The 21,185-nt window shown below is 39.1% G+C and overlaps 1 protein-coding gene across 24 annotated transcripts; it reads right to left on the bottom strand.

The window, feature by feature from the left end:
* Positions 1 to 1,433: 1,433 nt before the first annotated feature.
* On the bottom strand, positions 1,434 to 19,321 carry LOC137714952 (putative disease resistance RPP13-like protein 1). Of its 24 annotated transcripts, none has more exons than XR_011065487.1 (17): positions 12,267 to 12,405; positions 11,910 to 12,058; positions 11,669 to 11,788; positions 11,439 to 11,562; positions 11,206 to 11,340; positions 10,971 to 11,066; positions 10,735 to 10,881; positions 10,471 to 10,603; positions 10,229 to 10,387; positions 9,579 to 10,074; positions 9,367 to 9,488; positions 3,093 to 3,222; positions 2,817 to 2,991; positions 2,590 to 2,718; positions 2,331 to 2,445; positions 2,088 to 2,238; positions 1,434 to 1,955 (listed from the first exon to the last, which is right to left on the bottom strand). XR_011065487.1 is itself a non-coding variant. In XM_068454129.1 (10 exons), the coding sequence occupies exon 1, from the start codon at positions 19,048 to 19,050 to the stop codon at positions 15,223 to 15,225; it is 3,828 nt and encodes a 1,275-aa protein (XP_068310230.1). In that variant the 5' UTR covers positions 19,051 to 19,321; the 3' UTR covers positions 1,434 to 1,955; positions 2,088 to 2,238; positions 2,331 to 2,445; positions 2,590 to 2,718; positions 2,817 to 2,991; positions 3,093 to 3,222; positions 3,343 to 3,465; positions 3,594 to 3,863; positions 14,989 to 15,077; positions 15,168 to 15,222. The 24 variants fall into 24 exon arrangements, 15 of the variants coding, with proteins under 15 accessions (XP_068310230.1, XP_068310232.1, XP_068310231.1 ...); XR_011065488.1 differs by having other exon boundaries at positions 10,735 to 10,860; XR_011065486.1 differs by having other exon boundaries at positions 10,735 to 11,066.
* Between the last annotated feature and the right edge of the window lie 1,864 nt (positions 19,322 to 21,185).

Here is a 21,185-nt window from a genome sequence, read left to right as displayed (position 1 = left end):
AACTTGAAAAATAGACGGTTCGGATCGTTAAAGTTTGATGTAGTGTGAATTCTACAACTAATCCCTATTTTTACAAAAAAAAAAAAAAAAAAAAAAGGAGAATCCCTTCCCTTAAAGGTTTCCCCGGTAAAGACATATATATATATATATATATATATATATATATATATATACACTCATTTCTAAACTCTTTTGTTTTAACTTTTGAAGAATTCTTAACTATATTTTCCTTTGTTCCCTTTTTTTTTTTTATTTTTTATTTTTATTTTAATTCTACAATGTTATTGATAATCCAAACTATGTATTTTTTAAACTATCATTTAAAAATTATCTGTACAAAATATTAGCTAAATTCGAATCTATTTAGTCATCTAAGCATTACCGAATAATGGAAGAATCATGTTTTACAGTTAAACAATGAAATGATAACAACATCAATTCAACGATTAAAGAATTTCCTGTCCGTTTACTTTTTGCATTCATCTTAACTTTTTTTACTTTATTTTGCAATGTCCTGCAGTCGCTGCATGTTTAGAGAGTGTTAGCAATGAGATTAATTTCGTACATCTGAATAGCATTATTGTACATATTCTGTTAAAAAAGGTATTTGCAATAAGTTTCATTTGATTTTATTTAACAAATAAATATAAAAACAAAGGGTGATGTGTCATAATTGTGCTAATTTTGCGGGTCCAATGAAAGAATAAGTTTGTAAAATATTTAACAAATAAATATAAAAATATTGTAGGCTTACTTGACTAAGAAAAAAGAAAGGGAGGCTGGCGGCAGAGAGTTTGGAAATTATGTGATGTATATTACTCTTTTGTGCATTTATTTATAGTAATAAAGAAAAAAGAATTTTGCTCTCTAAGTAGTATACAAGTACAAGGAAGTATCTAATAGATCTCATAGAATCTTGCACATATTCTACTAGGATTTACACAACTACACTCTTAATAAAGTTAGGAATGCAACACTCCGTTTAAGCATGTAAATACTTAAACAACTGGCCCATCAAATCTTTAGGCAAATATAGAATCAATTGATTAAGTCGTCTCGTTTAATTGGCACAAGTAGCAAACACAAGTCTCAAATAAAGATTGCATGTAGAAGAGAATGTCAGAAAACCTACAAGGTGGGAAAAAAACCTATAGTCTTTAGACAAAAGTGAGTTAGTGCAACATGCTAATAATTAGAGCATCTTCAATAAGCAAGTAATAGAAAACGCACACAAAGGTAAACCATCCAGATGTGGGTGCCTCATCAAAACCTTGTCAAGTTAGCAATTTCTCCAGTGGCCTTAGATTTTGATATTTTTTACCATCTTGATTATGTGGACAACACATGGCAAATGTATGAGGGCAAACATGTAATTATAGAAGTTCAGAAAGATGATCGGCACTCAAGTTTGGGGGAGGGGAAGAATCGACAAAAACCTCAACTATTACTAAGATTAAAGTTCTTTAGGGTTTGAACCCGAAATGGAATTTTCTTTTAACTAAATGTGTGCTAGTTGTTACTATCGAAAGAAAAATGTACAAGACGATAGGGTGTTAAAGAGTGGCCTCATCAAAACCTTGTCGGGAATTTCAACCCAACTGAAGGAAAAAGAGTACCGCGCACCAACAATTTACAAGATATGACGGTCTAGCTTCTATTAACTAAAACATCCAAAATAATGTCCAGGGGAGTCGTCAAACTATAGCAACTCTTGATATCGTGCAAGCCTACGTGCAACCTTTTAGGCCTCTCGTCTCGCATAATACTGGGCCAGACGCAGAATAATCCTCCTCCTTTGCAACAGCCCTGCCAAAGCTAGAGTGGAATGACTCTCCACTACCACAGCAGCAGCCTCCAAATCAGCCACCATCGGCAGCCAACGACATAGGGCTCTGGCCTCAACGTACGTGCAGAGGAAAATGAACTCCACTGGCAGCAACAAAGTGTGCATTTGGCTGCATACAAATCAGAAAAATAAATACTATATATTAAGAGAAACAATGAATGGACCCCGTAGCGATTGGGAAATTTTGCTGTTATGTGCGATAATGTACATGAAGCATTACTACGGTTGAGTTGCTACTTACCAAGAAGGTTTCTAAATTTGAGAGCCCGCTGCTCCAACTTTACCCATCAAACTTGGGTTAAGGCGAAGCATCGTCTATTTCTCCACTGCATCTTCCTCAAGAACGGTTAACAAATCAAATGATCGCCTACATATATAGTGAGTGAGTGGACCTGCAATGTTCAAATAATTTTTTTTTTCTTCGTTTATCAACTTACTATGCGAGTCACACAACATCACACACGCTAATATATAGAAAACAAACCTCTGAGTCCAGATGCAACTTTGAATACCCTTGATTGCTCATGAAATCCACAACGGTGAGAAGAATGCTATAACCTCTCAGTTCCTTTGGATCACTTCCAGGAGATAAGATGTTCCTAAGCGGCAACAATAGGCACAATTTCGTTTAAAGTATGGGGTATATATTTTTCTTTAACTTATGTGGAGTATATTTTTCTATAGGGAGAGTATGTGGATGCATAGTTTTGATGAAAATGTAGGAAAAGAACGCAGAGCTTTACCTTACGCTTTCTACCATTTAATTCTGAATCGAACCGTGAAGGGCATGTTTTCTTTCAAATCCATTTCAATACAATAGGATGCCAACTCAACCACTTCCCTTTTTCATACCTCAGCTTAACAAGATACTCCTAAATTCAAAGATGAAGAAATTATTATGGATACATTTATCTTAGAAAACAAGCAAATAGAACTTAAAACAAAAGAGAGTGTTGGAAAGCTCAATTACAGCTCGCCTGCAGTGCTCAACGTAAGAATTATCATTCTTGTGAAATCAGTAGCACACCAGCTAACCACTTATTCTAGTAATATTATTTACTGGAATACCAACAAACGCAAGCATGAGAATAGTGCTACAAGGATCAAGCGAGCTGTTCAACCACCTTGTCTGTCCAAAGGCATATCTGCACCCATTCGAAGATGAGAGTGATGTCATAATAAGATGAAAAGGCATGCATATTCAAACTATAAAAGCATTAGAAAAAAACATCACTCTAGGAGTTACCTCTCCGAATAAAGGAGAATTATATTCATGCCAGATAGCTGGAGCTAGCACCATACAAAGACAACTAATTGATGCATGTTTAAATCGTTGGCTGTAGATAATCCTATCTTTACAATCCCAGAGTTGCCATCTGCATCAATAAAGCCGACAAATATGTTAGTCCCATCATGTTGTCCTGACTGATTGCATAGTTGAATTACATTGTTACCAAAAGGAAGAACAAATTACACTCAAGTGTTCAACTACTTACACTGAAATCTGTAGATGCAGCAGCCAGCCACCAAGTCTGGTACACTGGCATTCTAGCAAGCGGTGCCAATAAGCCATGCTCTCTCCAACCATTGTGTTTGCAGAGAAACATATGTACATGCACCTACCACAAGATGAAAGATGCATTGAAAGATGAGTAAGCATTCCGCCATATGGAAACCACAGCAGTATATATGTATATATATATATATATACACACACACACATATACACACACACACACACAAGTACCTGAGTGGTTGATGTAACCTAACATCGTTTTCCCTCTGTAATCCTAACTTTACAGTTCAATAGTTTTCTCTCTGGACTGACAAAGTCCCACGCACAATCAATCTTTATATAGCTGTAGACAAGAGCTGAGGTCTAGAGGTCCCTGTCCCCGCAGGAATTGCGAGAGTGGGAGGTGTTGTAAGTCCATTTCCGTCCAAAAGATTTCAAACTTAGCAGCCAGAAAATCAGAGCACCATTTGATAATCCTATCTTTACAGGTTTGCTTGCTCGCTGCATCAGTGAAACCGATATATCTGTTAGTCCCATCACACCTACCAGAAGATTACAGTTATGGCGCAAACAGGACAAGTATGAGAAATCATCCAGGGATTTACCTCTTGTCATGCAGGAGAATCATATATATCCACCCCAAGTAGTTCCACAGTATCAGACTACAAATAATTCAGTCCCCTCGCCATTCTCCTGTAATTTCATCGGAATTAGACTCCGAAACTTGAATTTAAGTAGGAATATTGCTGAGGACAATCAATTTAATAAAGAATAAAAAAAGTACCTGGCTTTTGTCTTGAGAGTTGAGAGTTGGAGAGAGTGAAATGAAAGCTCACAAGATGTTGACTTCTCCATCTATCTTTATGCAAGGAATGCGAGCTACGTTCTCATACCTCTTCTTGAGATACCTCTTCTTTAAACAAGGGCACCTCCTGATGTTCAGATAAGAAAGAGATGCCGGAAAACCCTCTTTTGGCAGGAATTTGAGACTCCTGCACCATTCAATTTGTAGGTGTTGAAGAGAAGTGAGGTGCTCAAGTCCCTTTCCGTCCAAAGATTTCAGATTCCATACAGAAGAGATTTGGAGAGTGTGAAGAGTGGCAGGGAGCAGCTGTTCATTGAGCAACGTCTCCACCAGATCCTTACTTTCTCTGGAGACCCGAAATTGTCGAAGAGAGAGAAGCCCTTGCAATCCCCATCCCACTGAAGGTCTCAGTCTCTCACAGTCACTGATAGATAATGATTGTAGGTTGGGAGGCAAACCCCCTTGTGCAAATGACACCACATTTGGAAGACAGGATATCCACAATTCTTGAAGGGCGGTGAGGGTGTGCATGCGGTCCGGCAACAACTTCAAACTCTTGCATCCACAGACATAAAAGGAAGTGAGGTTGGGAGTGGGTAATCCCCCGTCGGGAAAAGAGACAAGATTTGGACATGTCTCGATCCGGAGGGAGTTGAGACGGCTGAGGTTTTCATCTGCTCCTCCTTCAGCAGAAAGGGATTTCAGATTCCGGCAACTGCATATTTCAAGAGATGAAAGTTTGGGGAAAATGCCCATAGGGAACGACCTCAGAGAATCACAGCTGTTGGATAGACGCAAAGACTGAAGGGAAGTCAATTTGGCCATCGTCTCACTTAGGAATTCTAATTTCTTGCAATATGATATACGGAGTGACGTGAGCGTGGTGGGCAGACCATTTGTAGGGAACGACAAGAGTGAGGAACAGAAAGAAAGAGTCATACTTTGAAGACAATTGCTGTTGCGCACCATTTGCGGCAGCCACTCCTTCCCACCAACAATATCAATATCAAGCTTCTGAAGCGACGGCAGCGTCTCCATCGACCAATGTAGTACATTAGATCGATAGACCCCAAGGTTCACCAAGGAAGGAAGATGAGTGGGCAAGTTTCCTCTCAGTTTTGGACATTGGTCTAAAATCAGCTCCTTAAGACGAGGAAAGTCTGGACTTTCGCCTCCACTTGGACTAGGCAGCCATTCCTCCCACTTTGGCATATACACAAACTCTAGCTTCTCTAAAGATTGAAATGGTTGATTTCCCCCATAGAACTCAACACCAACACTGGTAATTGACGTCATCCCTCCTACGAAAAGCTCTTTGAGAGCAGGTAGCCGACCAACTGGTGGCAGTGAACTGCAATCACTACAGCCGACATTTTAATTGTCGTATAAGAGAGATCAATGTAGCGCAAGTGTATGTGGTTACCAATGGAATTTGGTAAGTGATTGATATTTTTATATCTTGACAATGAAAATGCCCGTAAACATTTTTGTGTTGGGAGTAAATCATCTAGAACCTTATTGCTTACATATAGTTCATCATCCCTTGTGTCATCATGTGGTGTTAAAGACACTGGAAAGAACGTGTGCAAACACTTCACTCCACCTAACGGCTGAAATTTTGAAGATGTATCAATATTTCCTCTCATATACGAGAAGTGGCGAACTCTTTTAGGAACTTCATGTGAATGTTTCTGATCCAATCTAAAACAAAACTCTCTAGACACAAACATAGCCAGGTCATTGATTAGATCATGCATAGTGAAACTTGGTTGATCCAATCTTGGTTTTTGAAATAGTGATCGCGATAACAATTCATCAAAGTATCTTTCACCAACCTCCTCCATTGCTTTCTTGCTCTCTGATTGTGGAATTAAACCTTCTGCCACCCATAATAGAATAACATTTTCCTTTTCCAATTCATAGCCCTTTGGAAAAATAGAGCAATAAGCAAAGCATTGTTTCAAGTAACTTGGAAGATAATGGTAACTCAATCTTAGAGAAGGAAGAACACTATTAGCATGTGGTAGATCCCAAAGATTGCTATCCAATATGTGATTCCATTCCTTGTAGTCTAGGTTGCAACCTAAGAGACTCCCTAGTGTTTTTGAAGCTAAAGGCAAACCGTTGCACTTGCGTGCAATTTTCTTATCAACTTCTTCCAAGTCTGGATGTGAAATGGAGTTTTCATTTCTAAATGCATGTTTTGTCAGTAACAACCAGCAATCATTGTCCGACAATTTTTCTAAGTCATGAATTGGAATAGTATTGTGCACGGTGGATGCAACACGTCTACTCCTTGTTGTTACAATGACTTTACTTCCCTTCGCCCCATAAGTGAAAAGAGTTCGTAGACGATCCCACTCATCATAGCTCTCATTCCAAAGGTCATCCAGGACAAATAAAAATGTCTTTCCCCTTACTTGCTCCCTTAGTCGAATTTCAAGGGAATTCATATCTGAGATATCCCTTACTTGTTCCCGTAGTCGAATTTCAAGGGAATTCATATCTGAGATATCACAAGATTTCTCAGTGATTTGCTCACTAAGGGTCTTAATCACCCTCAAAGCATCATACTGTTCGGAAACACAAACCCAAGCATGAATGTCAAAATGCTCTTTAACCTGTTCATCATTGTAAAGGAGTTGAGCAAGGGTTGTCTTGCCAACCCCACCCATTCCGACTATAGGGACTACAGAAAAATTACTGCTACTTTCATTGTCAGATGGCAGTAGTAGTGTTTTTAACTTTTCTTTATCCTTATCCCTACCATAGGGACAGAATCCTTCCTCAACTACAGAAGTTGTGGGAGTTCTTTGTGAAACGTTGCGCCCAACACCTTCTCTAAGACCAAGGCGATTTCGCTGTTCTGCAAGGTGTTCTAACCTCTGAAATAAATCCTCCATCCTACCATTCATGCCTTTATAATTAAAAGGACTAAGAGAGGTAGCGAGGAAGTTGCACACCTGGGTTTGCTTAGTCTGATCTTTCACCTTGCGACGCAAAGCTTCAGTATCCATCTCATCCACCAGGTCCTGCGCATCGAACACAGCATCTTTGAGTTCGTCAAGCCACATCGCCACAGCAGGGTTGACAATCTGCTTCTCCTCTGCGTCGTCGAGTACTGCATGAAGTGTCAATAATGTCACCTTCAGTTTGTCCATGAGCGAATGGTTGAGCCTTCTTGCCCGGAAGAAGTCCATGAACTGTCCGGAGGTAATCTTGTCGCACAGCACCTTGATCGAACAGGAGAGCAAAGCCTCTCCAACCAAAGCCATTTCTCTTCTTGGCGAAAGGTCTAATTTTGATCAAGTATTTGAAGTTGAAAAACTGAAAATTCTTTTGAAATTCTAGTGAGTAAATAAGTCAACTCAGATTTTAGAGCCTGTTACGATCATCTGTAAGCTCAATTTCATTTGTGTGAAAGAATCGAATTCATCTTGTTTTGGTCAATAATGCAGTGGACCCCGCAAGTAAGCATAATGTAAAATATGCCTTTTTGTTTGTTTTGTTTGATTTTGTGTGGAAAGTTCATATGGTTGGGCGGGGTGGGTGTCGAAACTCTGTGAAATTCAGGTACAGAACTAGCAAAGCCTGTTAACATTATTCTATGGCTCATTTTGGGCTAGTTAAGTATTGCTGTGTCTGTTTTTTTAAAAAACAATTAAGCATGCTGTAAGAATAAATGGCGGTAAAAAAAAGCAGTTGAGTGTTTGATAAATTTTTTTGCAAAAGTATCTTCAACAAAAAAAAAAAAAAAACAGTATTCGAGTTTTTAATAAACTTTTATATAAAACTGCTGTAATTATGTTAAATGACTAAAATAGGTATGATATTTTATCTAATACAAATTTTTATTTGTAACCTTTTTATTTATAAATTTTATTTATGATCCTTCTCGAATTTCTAGAGTCATTGATCAGACTCTCCTTTCTTAATTTTCGTCCACCTTCGTTTTCTCCTTCTAACCTCTCCTCCTTATAGAATTTCTAGTCATTGATCAGACTCTCCTTCCTTAATTTTCGTCCCCTTCATTTTCTCCGTCTTAACACATCTTTCCCCTCGTTTTCTCCGTCTTAACACATCTTCCCCCTCGTTTTCTCCGTCTAACCTCTCCTTCTTCTAGAATTTCTAGAGTCGTTGATCAGACTCTCCTTCCTTAATTTTTGTCTCCCTCGTTTTCTCTGTCTTAACACATCTTCCCCCTCGTTTCTCCATCTAACCTCTCCTCCTAAAATTTCTAGAGTCGTTGATCAGACTCTTCTCCCTTAATTTTTGTCCCCCTCGTTTTCTGTAACGACCCGTCTCAAGTGCAACTTTGATTATTCTCTTGATTGCTCATGAAATCCACAACGGTGAGATGAATGCTATAACCTCTCAGTTCCTGTGGATCACTTCCGGGATAAATGATATTTATATGCAGCACCAATAGGCACAATTTCATTTAAAGTATGTAATATATATTTTTCATTAAGGAGAGTGTGGGTGCGGAGTTTTTTATGAAAATGTAGGAAAAGAACGCAGAGGCTTTACCTTCACACGCTTCTACCGTTTCATTCTAAATCGAACTATGAAAAGCATGTTTTCTCTCAAATCCATTTCAATAGGATGCAACTCAACTGCTTTCCCTTTTCTTACCTCAGCTTAACAAGATACTACTAAATTCAAAGATGAAGAAATTAACACAAAAGAGAGTGGTGGAAAGCTCAATTACAGCTCGTCTGCAGTGCTCAACGTTAGAATTATCATCTTGTGAAATCCGTAGCACACCAGCCAACCACTTATTCTAGTAATATCATTTACTGGAATGCCAACATACGCAAGCGTGACGACGGTGCTACAATGATCAAGCGCGCTGTTCAACCACTTTCTCTGTACAAAATCATATCGGCACCCATTCGAATATGAGAGTGACATCAAGAGAAGATGAAAAGCCATGCCTCTCATATTCGGAGTCAAAAAGCATTAGAAAAAACATCACTCCAGGGGTAACCTCTCCGATTAAAGGAGAATTATATGCATGCCAGATAGCTGAAGCTAGCACCATTCAAGGACAACAAATTGATGCATGTTCAAATCGTTGGCTGTAGATAAAGCCGACAAATACATTAGTCCCATCGCGTTGTCCTGGTTGATTGCGTAGTTGAATTACATTGATACATAAAGGAAGAGCAGATTACACTCAAGTGTTCAACTACATACACTGACATCTGTAGGTGCAGCAGCCAGCCACCAAGTCTTGTAACACTGGCATTCTGGCAAGCGGTACCAATAAGCCATGCTCTCTCCAACCCTTGTGTTTGCAGAGAAACATGTATATGCAGCTACCACAAAATGACAGAAGCATTGAAAGATGAGTAAGCATTCCGCCACATGGAAACCACAGTAGTGATTATATATATACACACAAGTACCTGAGTAGATGATATAAGCTAACATCGTTTTTCCTCTGGTAATCCTATCTTTACGGTTCAATAGTTTTCTCTTTGCACAGACGAAGTCCCACGTACATTCAATCTTTATATAGCTGAGGTCCCTGTCCCGGCAGGATTTGCGAGAGTGGGAGGTGTTGAAAACCGGTTCCCATTGTATTTGACAATACTGTCCCGAAATTTAAAAGAAAAAAGAAAGGGTAGTATAGTTGATGTAAGCTAACATCGTTTGCCCTCTGATAATCCTATCTTTACAGTTCAATAGTTTTCTCTCTGTGCCGATGAAATCCCACATACATTCAATATTTGTATAGCTGTTGATGAGAGCTGAGGTCTGCAGGTCCCTGTCCGGGAAAGAATTGCGAGAGCGGGGAGGTATTGAAAGTCCATTTCTGTCCAAAGATTTCAAACTTGACAGTCCAGAAAACCAAAGCACCATTTGATAATCCTTTATATACAGGTTTACACTGTTTGCTGGCTGCATCAATGAAACCGGTACATCTTTTAGTACCATCACAATGTCCCGACTTAGCATATAGTTGAATGGAACAGCCAAAGAAAAAGACTGATAATATAAACGCAATATAGATAAAGAAACTTGAAGATAGAAAAAGTGAGAGAAAGTAAATTACAATTTACAGCTGATCTGCAATGTTCCACCGGTGAAATCCTCCTCAATAAAAATGCAATCTAGTAACGCAAAGTACGTACTGGCCTTCAAGCAAGCACAGCCATGAGGCACTCTTCAACTGTTGTGTTAGTAGAGAGAAACATATCTCCAGTGCACCTGCCTGAAGATTACAGTTACATTGAAAGATGAGAAATTTATGCCGCAAACGAGACAAGTATGAGAAAACCATCATCCAGGGTTTACCTCTTCACATGCAGGAGAATCATAAATATCCACCACAAGTTGTTCCACAGTATCAGACTAGTGTTCTGGCCTAAAACGTATGTGGTAGAGAAAAATGAACCCCCACATGGGCACAGGCAGCAACAAAGTGTGGCTGCTTACGAATCAGAAAAACAAATACTATATATTAAGAGAAACAATGAATGGCCCCCTTAGCGACTGGGAAATTTCCTGTTATGCGCGATAATGGACATGAAGCACTACCACAGTTGAGTTGCTACTTACCAAGAAGGTTTGTAAATTTGAGTGCCCGCTGCTCCAACTTTCCCCATCAAACTTGGGTTACAGCATATCATCGTCTATTTCTCCACAGCCTTTTCCTCTAGAGTGGTTAACGAATCAAATGATCGCCTATATATAAATTGAGCGAATCTGCAATGTTCAAATAACTTTTTTCTTCCTCTGTTAACTTGCTATGCGAGTCACGCGACACCACACACTAATATATAGAAAAAACAAACCTCCTACTCCAGATGCAACTTTGAATATTCTCTTGATTGCTCATGAAATCCACAATGGCGAGAAGAATGCTATAACCTTTCAGTTCCCTTGGATCACTTCCAGGAGATAAGATGTTCATAGATGGCAACAACAGGCACTATTACATTTAAAGTATGCGAAATGTATTTTTCTTTAAGGAGAGTATGGGGATGCAGAGTTTTGATGAAAATGTAGGAAAAGAATGTACAGCTTTACCTTCACATGCTTTCTACCGTTTCATTCTGAATTGAACCGTGAAAAGCATGTTTTCTCTCAAATGATTGAATCCATTTCAATGGGATGCCAACTCAACTGCTTTCCTTTTTCATACCTCAGCTTAACAAGATGCTCCTAAATTTAAAGATGAAGAAATTATTACTGATAAATTTATCTTAGAAAACAAGCAAATGGAACTTAAAACAAAAGAGAGTGGTGGAAAGCTGAATTACAGCTTGTCTGCAGTGCTTAACATAAGAATTATCATTTACTGGAATACCAACAAACGCAAGCATGACAAAAGTGCTACAAGTGTCAAGCGTGCTGTTCAACCTCCTTGTCTGTACAAAAGCATATCTGCACCCATTAGAAGATGAGAGTGACATCAAGAGAAGATGAAAAGGCATGCCTCTCTTATTCAAATTACAAACAGTACTAAAAAATACATCATTCCAGGGGTTACCTCTCCGATTGAAGGAGACTTGTATTCATGCCAGATAGCACCATACAATAACAACTTATTGATGCATGTTTAAATCGTTGGCTGTAGATAATCCTATCTTTACAATTCCAGAGTTGCCATCTGCATTAATAAAGCCGACAAATACGTTAGTCCCATCGTGTTGTCCTGACTGATTGCATAGTTGAATTACCTTGTTACAGAAAAGAAAAGCAAATTACACTCAAAGTGTTCAACTACTTACACTGAAATCTGTAGGCGAAGCAGCCAGCCACCAAGTCTAGCAACACTAGCATTCTAGCAAGCAGTGCCAAAAAGCGATGCTGTCTTCAAGACCTTAACCATTGTGTTTGTAGAGAAACATATCTGTTAGTCCCATGACTCCCATCACACCTACCACAAGATTACAGTTATGTCGCCTCTTCTCATGCAGGAGAATCATATATATATCCACCCCCAAGTAGTTCCACAGTATCAGACTACAAATAATTCACTCCCCTCACCACTCTCCTGTAATTTCATCGGAATTAGACTCTGAAACTTGAATTTAAGTTGGAATATTGCTGAGGACAATCAATTTAACAATGAATAAAAAAAGTACCTGGCTTTTGTCTTGAGAGTTGAGAGTTGGAGAGAGTGAAATGAAAGCTCACAAGATGTTGAATTCTCCGTCTATCTCTATGCAAGGAATGCGAGCTACGTTCTCATACCTCTTCTTCAGAGAAGGACAATCCCAGATGCTCAGATAAGAAAGAGATGCCGGAAAACCCTCTTTTACCAGGAATTTGAGACTCTCGCACTCTTCAATGTGTAGGTGTTGAAGAGATGTGAGGTGCTCAAGGCCCTTGCCATCCAAAGATTTCAGATTCGATACATCATAGATTTCGAGAGTGTGAAGAGTGGCAGGGAGCAGCTGTTCTTCCACCAGATCCTTGTTTCCGCTGATAGAAAATTCTCAAAGAGAGGCAAGTCCTTGCAATCTCCACTCCACTGCAGACCTCAGTCTGTCGCAATATACAATCACAAATGACTGTAGGTTGGGAGGCAAACCCCCTTGTGCAAATGACACCACATTTGGAAGAAACCCTATCTCCAAACTTTGAAGGGCGGTGAGGGTGTGCATGCGGTCCAGCAACAACTTCAAATTCTCGCATTCCCTTAATAAAAAGGAAGTGAGGTTGGGAGTGGGCAATCCACCGTCGGGAAAAGAGACAAGTTTTGGACATTGCAAAATAGACAGGGAGTTGAGATGGCTGAGATTTTCATCTGCTCCTCCTTCAACAGAAAGGGATTCCAGATTCTCACAATGATTTTTATAAAGAGATGAAAGGTTGGGGAAAATACCCAAAGGGAACGACCTCAGAGAATCACAGCTGTATACAAGATCCAAAGACCGCAGATTCTCTTTATACAGCTGCTACATTTTGATGAAAATGCAGGAAAAGAACGCAGAGCTTTACCTTCACACGCTTTTTACCGTTTCTCTAAATCCAACTTTGAAAAGCGTATCATCTCTCAAATCCATTTCAATAGGATGCCAACTCAACTGCTTTCCTTTTTCATACCTCAGCCTAACAAGATACTCCTAAATTCAAATATGAAGAAATTATTGTTGATTAATTTATCTTTAAAACAAGCAAATGGAACTTAAAACAAAAAAGTGGTGGAAAGCTCATTTACTGGAATATCAACAGACGCAAGCATGATGACAGTGCTACAAGGATCAAGCACGCTGTTCAACCACTTTCTTTGTACAAATCTGCACCCATGCGAAGATGGGAGTGACATCAAGAGAAGATGAAAAGGCATGCCTCTCATATTCAAACTATAAACAGTATTTAGAAAGGAAAAAAAAAAAACATCATTCCAGGGGTTACCTCTCCGATTAAAGGAGAATTATATTCATGCCAGATAGCTGGAGTAGCACCATTCAAGGACAACTAACCGATGCATGTTTAAATTTTTGGCAGTAGATGATCCTTTCTTTACATTTCCAGAGTTGCCATCTGCATCAATAAAGCCCACATATATGTAGTCCCATTGTGTTGTCCTGATAGATAGCATAGTTGAATTACACTGTTACAGAAAGGAAGAATAAGTTATACTCAAATGTTCAACTGCTTACACTGAAATCTGTAGGCGTGGCAGCAGACAGCCACCGAGTCGTAAAACTGGCACTCTAGAAAGCGGTGCCAATAAGCCATGCTCTCTTCAACCATTGTGTTTGTATAGAAACGTATGTGTATGCACCTACCTCAAGATGACAGAGGCATTGAAAGATGAGTGAGTATTCCGCCATATGGAAACCACAGCAGTAAACTGGAGAAAAGAAAAACATCATCAAGGAGTTACTTTTATCCCATGCAGGGTGAATCATATATGCGAGAGATTGCCGCCACACCAATCAACAACTAGTAATTGATATGTAAGCTAAAACCAGTTGCTATTATATTTGATGATACTGTCCTGAAATTTCAAGAAACATGCAAATGTTCGGGGAGAAATGAAAAATAAGAGAAAGAAGAAAGGGTATCACAGTTGAATTATACTGCTAAAAAGTAATTTAACAAAATTAAAGGCAAGTGGTGTCATATATATACACAAGTACCTAAGTGGTTGATGTAAGCTAACATCGTTTGCCCTCTGATTACCCTATCTTTACTGTTCAATAGTTTTCTCTCTAGGCCAATGACATCCCACATACACTTAATCTTTATATAGATGTTGACGAGAACTGCGGTCTGCAGGTCCCTGTTGAATGTCCATTTCTGTCCAAAGATTTTAAACTTGACAGAAAACCAGAGCACCAATTAATAATCCTATCTTTACAGGTTTACTCTGTTTGCTCGCTGCATCAATGAAACCAATATACCTGCTACTACCATCACATTGTCCTGACTTAGCATATATTTGAATTGAACTGTCAAAGAAAAAGACTGATATATAAATGCAATATAGACAAGGCAAACTGAAGATAGAAAAAGTGAGAAAGTAAATTAATTTACAGCTGATCTGCAGTACATACTGGCATTCAAGCAAGCTCAGCCATTAGGCACTCTTCAACTGTTGTGTTAATAGAGAGAAACATATCTCCGGTGGACCTACATATCTCCGGTCTAGAGGTCCCTGTCCCGTCAGGAATTGCGAGAGTGGGAGATGTTGTAAGTCCATTTCCATGCAATAGATTTCAAACTTGACAGTCCAGAAAATCAGAGCACCATTTGGTAATCCGATATATCTGTTAGTCCCATCACACATTCCAGGAGATTAGAGTTATGTCGCAAACGAGAGAAGTATGAGAAAAGCATCATCGAGGGTTTTACCTCTTGTCATGCAGGAGAATCATATATATCGACCCCCAAGTAGTTCCACAGCATCAGACTAGAAATAATTCACTCCCCTCGCCACTCTCCTGTAATTTCATCGGGATTAGACTCTGAAACTTTAATTTAAGAAGGAATATTGCTGAGGACAATCAATTTAATAATAAATAAAATAGTACCTGGCTTTTGTCTTGAGAGTTGAGAGTTGAGAGTTGGAGAGAGTGAAATGAAAGCTCACAAGATGTTGACTTCTCCATGTATCTCTATGCAAGGAATGCGAGCTACCTTCTCATACCTCTTCTTCAGATACCTCTTCTTCAGAGAAGGACAATTCCAGATTCTCAGACAAGAAAGAGATGCCGGAAAACCCTCTTTTGGCAGGAATTTGAGACTCTCGCACCATGAAATGTTTAGGTGTTGAAGAGAAGTGAGGTGCTCAAGTCCCTTTCCGTCCAAAGATTTCAGATTCGATACAGAATAGATTCCGAGAGTGTGAAGAGTGGCAGGGAGCAGCTGTTCATTGAGCAACGTCTCCACCAGATCCTTGCTTCCTTTGTAGACCTGAAATTGTCGAAGAGAGACAAGCCCTTGCAATCCCCATCCCACTGAAGGCCTCAGTCTCCCACAGTCACTGATAGATAATGATTGTAGGTTGGGAGGCAAACCCCCTTGTGCAAATGACACCACATTTGGAAGAAAGGATATCGACAATTGTTGAAGGGCGGTGAGGGTGTGCATGCGGTCCGGCAATAACTTCAAATTCTTGCAGTAAAAGACTTCAAAGGAAGTGAGGTTGGGAGTGGGCAATCCCCCGTCGGGAAAAGAGACAAGATTTCGACATCCCCAAATAGACAGGGAGTTGAGATGGCTGAGATTTTCATCTGCTCCTTCTTCAACAGAAAGGGATTCCAGATTCCCACAATGACTTATAGAAAGAGATGAAAGGTTGGGGAAAATGCCCAAAGGGAACGACCTCAGAGAATCACAGCTCATTGTTAGATCCAAAGACTGAAGGGAAGTCAATTTGGCCATCATCTCACGTGATAGGAATTCTAATTCATCGCAGAAGATAATTCGGAGTGACGTCAGCGTGGTGGGCAGACCATTTGTTGGGAACGACAAGCGTGAGAGACAACCATATAAAGTCAAACTTTGAAGACGATTGCTGTTGTGCACCATTTCCAACAACCACTCTGTCCCGCCATTAAATCTAGTTTCAAGCATCTGAAGCCACGGCAGCGTCCCCATCGGCAAATGTAGTACCTCACATCGACGGACCCTAAGTATCTCCAGGGAAGGAAGATGAGTGGGCAAGTTTCCTCTCAGCTTCGGACATTCGTCTAAAATCAGCTCCTTAAGACGAGGAAAGTCTGGACTTTCACCTCCACTTGGACTCGGCAGCCATTCCTCCCACCTTCGCATATTCCTAAACTCTAGCTTCTCTAAAGATTGAAATGGTTGATTTCCCCCATAGAATTCAACACCAACACTCGTAACAAATTTCATCTCTTCTACGTAGAGCTCTTTGAGAGCAGGTAGCCGACCAACTGGTGGCAGTGAACTGCAATTACTACAACGGCTGAGACGCATCACTTGTAGGTTGGGGAAGGACGAGTCTCCCACCCAATTCGGGAAACTGGTTCCACCATAAAAACTGATGGTTAGTTTCACCAAATTTACCGAAGGTTGTAGTCCTTCAAGTACCTGTCTCTCTTTTACGGAATCATGCAAAACGTTATAACCCCCCCATTTCAACTCTACCTCATTGAGATCATTCTTATCCTTCAGCAAGGCATCAATAGCTCTGACTACATTTTCCAGATTCAAGATAGAAATTTTCCCTCGAAGGTGCGACAACTCCCTCAGTTCTGCAATGCTTGACCCAGTAGATTTCCCCAACACAAAAGCTGTCAGTGTTCTCAAGCTTTTTAATCTACCCATATGCACGGGCATTTTTTTTATGCGAGTTCCGCCAATATCAAGATGACGCAAATGAATTAATTTCCTCATGTCTGCAGGCAGTTTAACAAGAGAAGAACAACCTAACAACAATAGAGTTTGTAAATTGTAGAGGGTACACACTATATCAGGTAACCTTTTAATTCTCGTATAGGAGAGATCAATGTAGCGCAAGTGTATGTGATTACCAATGGAATCAGGTAAGTGAGTGATATTTTGATATCTTGACAATGATATTACCCGTAAATATTTTTGTGTTGGCAGAAAATCATCTTGAACCTTATTGCTTACATATACTTCGCCTTCCCTTGGGTCATATGGTGTTAAAGACACTGGAAAGAATGTGTGCAAATACTTCACTCCATCTAATGGCTGAAATTTTGAAGATGTATCAAACTTTCCTCTCACATACGAGAAGTGGCGAACTCTTTTACGAGCTTCATGTGACTGTTCCAGATCCAACCTAAAACAAAACTCTCCAGACACAAACTTAGCCAAGTCATTGATGAGATCATGCATAGTGAATCTTGGTTGATCCAATCTTGGTCTTTGAAACAATGATCGCGATAACAGTTCGTCAAAGTATCTTTCACCAACCTCCTCCATTGTATTCCCACTATCTGATTGTGGAATTAAACCTTCTGCCACCCATAGTAGAATTACAGTTTCCTTTTCCAATTCATAGCCCTTTGGAAAAATTGAGCAATAAGCAAAGCATCGTTTCAAGTACGTTGGAAGGTAATGGTAACTCAATCTTAGAGTAGGAAGAACACTATTAGTGTGTGGAAGATCCCAAAGATTGCTATCCAATATGTAATTCCATTCCTTGTAGTCTAGGTTGCAACCTAATAGACCCCCTAGTGTTTTTGAAGCTAAAGGCAAACCGTTGCACTTACGTGCAATTTTCTTACCAACTTCTTCCAAGTCTGGATGTGCACTAGAGTTTTCATTTCTAAATGCATGTTGCGCCAGTAACAACCAGCAATCATCGTCCGACAATTTTTCCAAGTCATGAATTGGAATAGTATTATGCACGATGGATGCAACATGTCTGCTCCTTGTTGTTACAATGACCTTGCTTCCCTTCGCCCCATAAGTGAAAAGAGTTCGTAGACGATCCCAGTCATCATAGCTCTCATTCCAAAGGTCATCCAGGACAAATAAAAATGGCTTTCCCCTTACTTGCTCCCTTAGTCGAATTTCAAGGGAATTCATATCTGAGACGTCCCTCACTTGTTCCCTCCTTACTTGTTCCCTTAGTCGAATTTCAAGGGAACTCATATCTGAGATATCCCTTGCTTGTTCCCTTGGTCGAATTTCAAGGGAATTCATATCTGAGATATCACAAGATTTCTCAGTGATTTGCTCAATAAGGGTCTTAATCACCCTCAAAGCATCGTACTGTTCGGAAACACAAACCCAAGCATGAATGTCAAAATGCTCTTTAACTTGTTCATCATTGTAAAGGAGTTGAGCAAGGGTTGTCTTACCAACCCCGCCCATTCCGACTATAGGGGCTACAGCAAAATTACTGCTACTTTCATTGTCAGATAGCAGCAGTAGTTTTTTTAACTTTTCTTTATCCTTATCCCTACCATAAGGACAGAATCCTTCCTCAACTACAGAAGTTGTGGGAGTTCTTTGTGAAACATTGCGCCCAATACCTTCTCTAAGACCAAGGCGATTTCGCTGTTCTGCAAGGTGTTCTAACCTCTGAAATAACTCCTCTATTCTACCATTCATGCCTTTATAATTAAAAGGATTACGAGAGGTAGAGAGGAAGTTGCACACCTGGGTTTGCTTAGTCTGATCTTTCACCTCGTGACGCAAAGCTTCAGTATCGATCTCATCCACCAAGTCCTCGGCTTCGAACACAGCATGTTTGAGCTCGTCAAGCCACATCCCGACGGCAAGGTTGACAATCTGCTTCTCCTCTGCGTCGTTGAGCACTGCATGAAGTGTAATCAATGTCACCTTCAGCTTGTCCATGAGTGAATGGTTGAGTCTTCTTGCCCGGAAGAAGGCCATGAACTCTCCCGAAGCAATCTTTTCGCACAGCATCTTGATCGAACCGGAGAGCAAAGCCTCTCCAACCAAAGCCATTTTCTCTTCGTGGCAAAAGGACTAATTTTGATCGAGTATTTGAAGTTGAAAAACTGAAAATTCTTTGTGAAATTCAAGTAAAGAACCAGGAAAGCCTGTTAAGATTATTATATGGCTCAACTTACTTCAAGATCAGTGAGACGACTTGCTATTTTTTGGTCAATAATGCAGTGGACCACACTCGGCAAACATAGTGGCATCTGGTGGAGGTGCTTTGATGAAATTTCAGTAAAGTAGAGGGTAAAAGAATAATATGTCGGTTGGATGACATTTTCCTGTGTATTTTGGTGGTGGCCATGTTAGGACTGAAAGTTTATCAAAAGCATTCAAAATGAATTATACCACCTTATTTTCAATGAGTTATTATTGTATACGTGTTAAACTGCTATTTGTTTAAATGAGTCGAACAATGTCCTTGATTGCTAAGGTGTTTTTTACAAAAAGAAAATGATAAACACAAAATTTTGATTTTGATCCCCACAATAATTACAGTTGTAGCTATTCTTTTTTTATTTTTAGTTCCTAGTAAAGATTTTGTACTTTCATCTCACGTGTTCGGAATGAATCTGAACTTTAAGTTGACCAAGAGGATGAAATTATGAATAAAACCCATCATTCAGCTAATCCACGTATTATAATATCGTTCATATAAGGAATCAATTTTGATAATTTTTATCGCTTGATATGCTTCTGTAAATAAATTTTGTTGAATGAAATATGACTGCTAGCACCTATAATGATTAAACCTTACACATTAATGCGTTGATCTTCTACCAATAATTCTGCAGACATGCATGAGATGTCTCTTGCAACGTTACGCGGTTTGATCTTCTACCAATAATTCTGCAGACATGCATGAGATGTCTCTTGCAACGTTACGCGGTTTGGTGGCGTAGTCATTTCAACGAGAAATTAGGAAGTATTCGACTTTTCTCCTTTAAATCATGAGTTCGATATTATTTTATAGCTGATTCATTCTATAAGAGAGTAAAGCCTCTCCAACCAAAGCCATTTTCGATCTTCTTTGCAAAAGGAAGTTGGGAAATGGAAATTCCGTTTCAAATTTTCAGGTGAGGAACAGAGGAAGTAGGAAAGCCTTTTTAAGATTATATAGGTTTACTTCGTCAGTGGACCATGGGGATGATAAAGTTGTGGACAACAGTTGGTGGTTGTGCTTTACAGAAAGCATCTATCTTTTTCACTTTTGCTTTTTAACTTTTGCTTCTTGGTTTTTTCGAGGGGTGATAGAAAATTTATAAATTATATATACTTGAGTTTTAGCACTGTTCGACAATAGTAAAAGAACAGAAATAGCCTTAAATTTTTTTGTCCATTACTGTTTTGTTGCTTGCTTCACACAATAAAATACATGTATTGCCTATGACTGACACGTGTTAATCATCCTTTGTCCTTCAAGGCTGCGTGTCTATGATCGTAGAATTGTGACACAAAGAAAAATAAAATAATTAATTAAAAACTGACAAAAAATTATTTAAAAAATATGACTTAAATCAGACCACATAGTTTGTGACGCGCAACATAATAAAAAATTATAAAAACATTGAATGAAAGGACAAAATAATTATTAAAAATCGTGAGAAACCCATCCCCATTGCTTTGCCTTTTGAATATTTTATTTTTTTTATTTTGCTTGGCTTTTTGTCTTCCATGCCGAGTCTCCTGCAGTTGGTGGCACGGAACACGGTTTGAGGCACATAACACAATAAAATATTATAAAAACATTTAAATGCAGAGTGTGGGCACAAAGAAAAATAAAATAATAATAAAAAATTGACAACAAATATTTAAAAATATGAGTTAATACAGGTTTATGGCACACGACACAATAAAAAATTATAAAAAATTTTGAATGCATGGAAACCAAATATTAAAAATTGTGAGAAGCTCCGCTGTTTTCCACCTTGCCTTTGGTTATTTTATTTTTTTGTTTTGCTCTACTTTTTGCAAAGTTACACCGTCAGCACTGAAAACAATGATTAGGTTAGTATGCTTTCAAGTTGTTATATTTTTTGGTTTTGCTCTGCTTTTTGCAAAACCACACAGCCAGAACAACAGCATCTTCTCATTTTTTGTATGCAAAAGCTGGAACACAGTATATTAGACAGGGTTATTAG

This window comes from Pyrus communis, chromosome 14 (assembly GCF_963583255.1).
Source record: "Pyrus communis chromosome 14, drPyrComm1.1, whole genome shotgun sequence".
NCBI classification, from domain to species: domain Eukaryota; kingdom Viridiplantae; phylum Streptophyta; class Magnoliopsida; order Rosales; family Rosaceae; genus Pyrus; species Pyrus communis.
This window is presented reverse-complemented; position numbering and strand designations above follow the sequence as displayed.

Bases quoted from the DNA above. Each gene is read 5' to 3' on its own strand.
- LOC137714952 (XM_068454129.1), bottom strand. From the start codon at position 19,050: ATGGCTTTGGTTGGAGAGGCTTTGCTCTCCGGTTCGATCAAGATGCTG.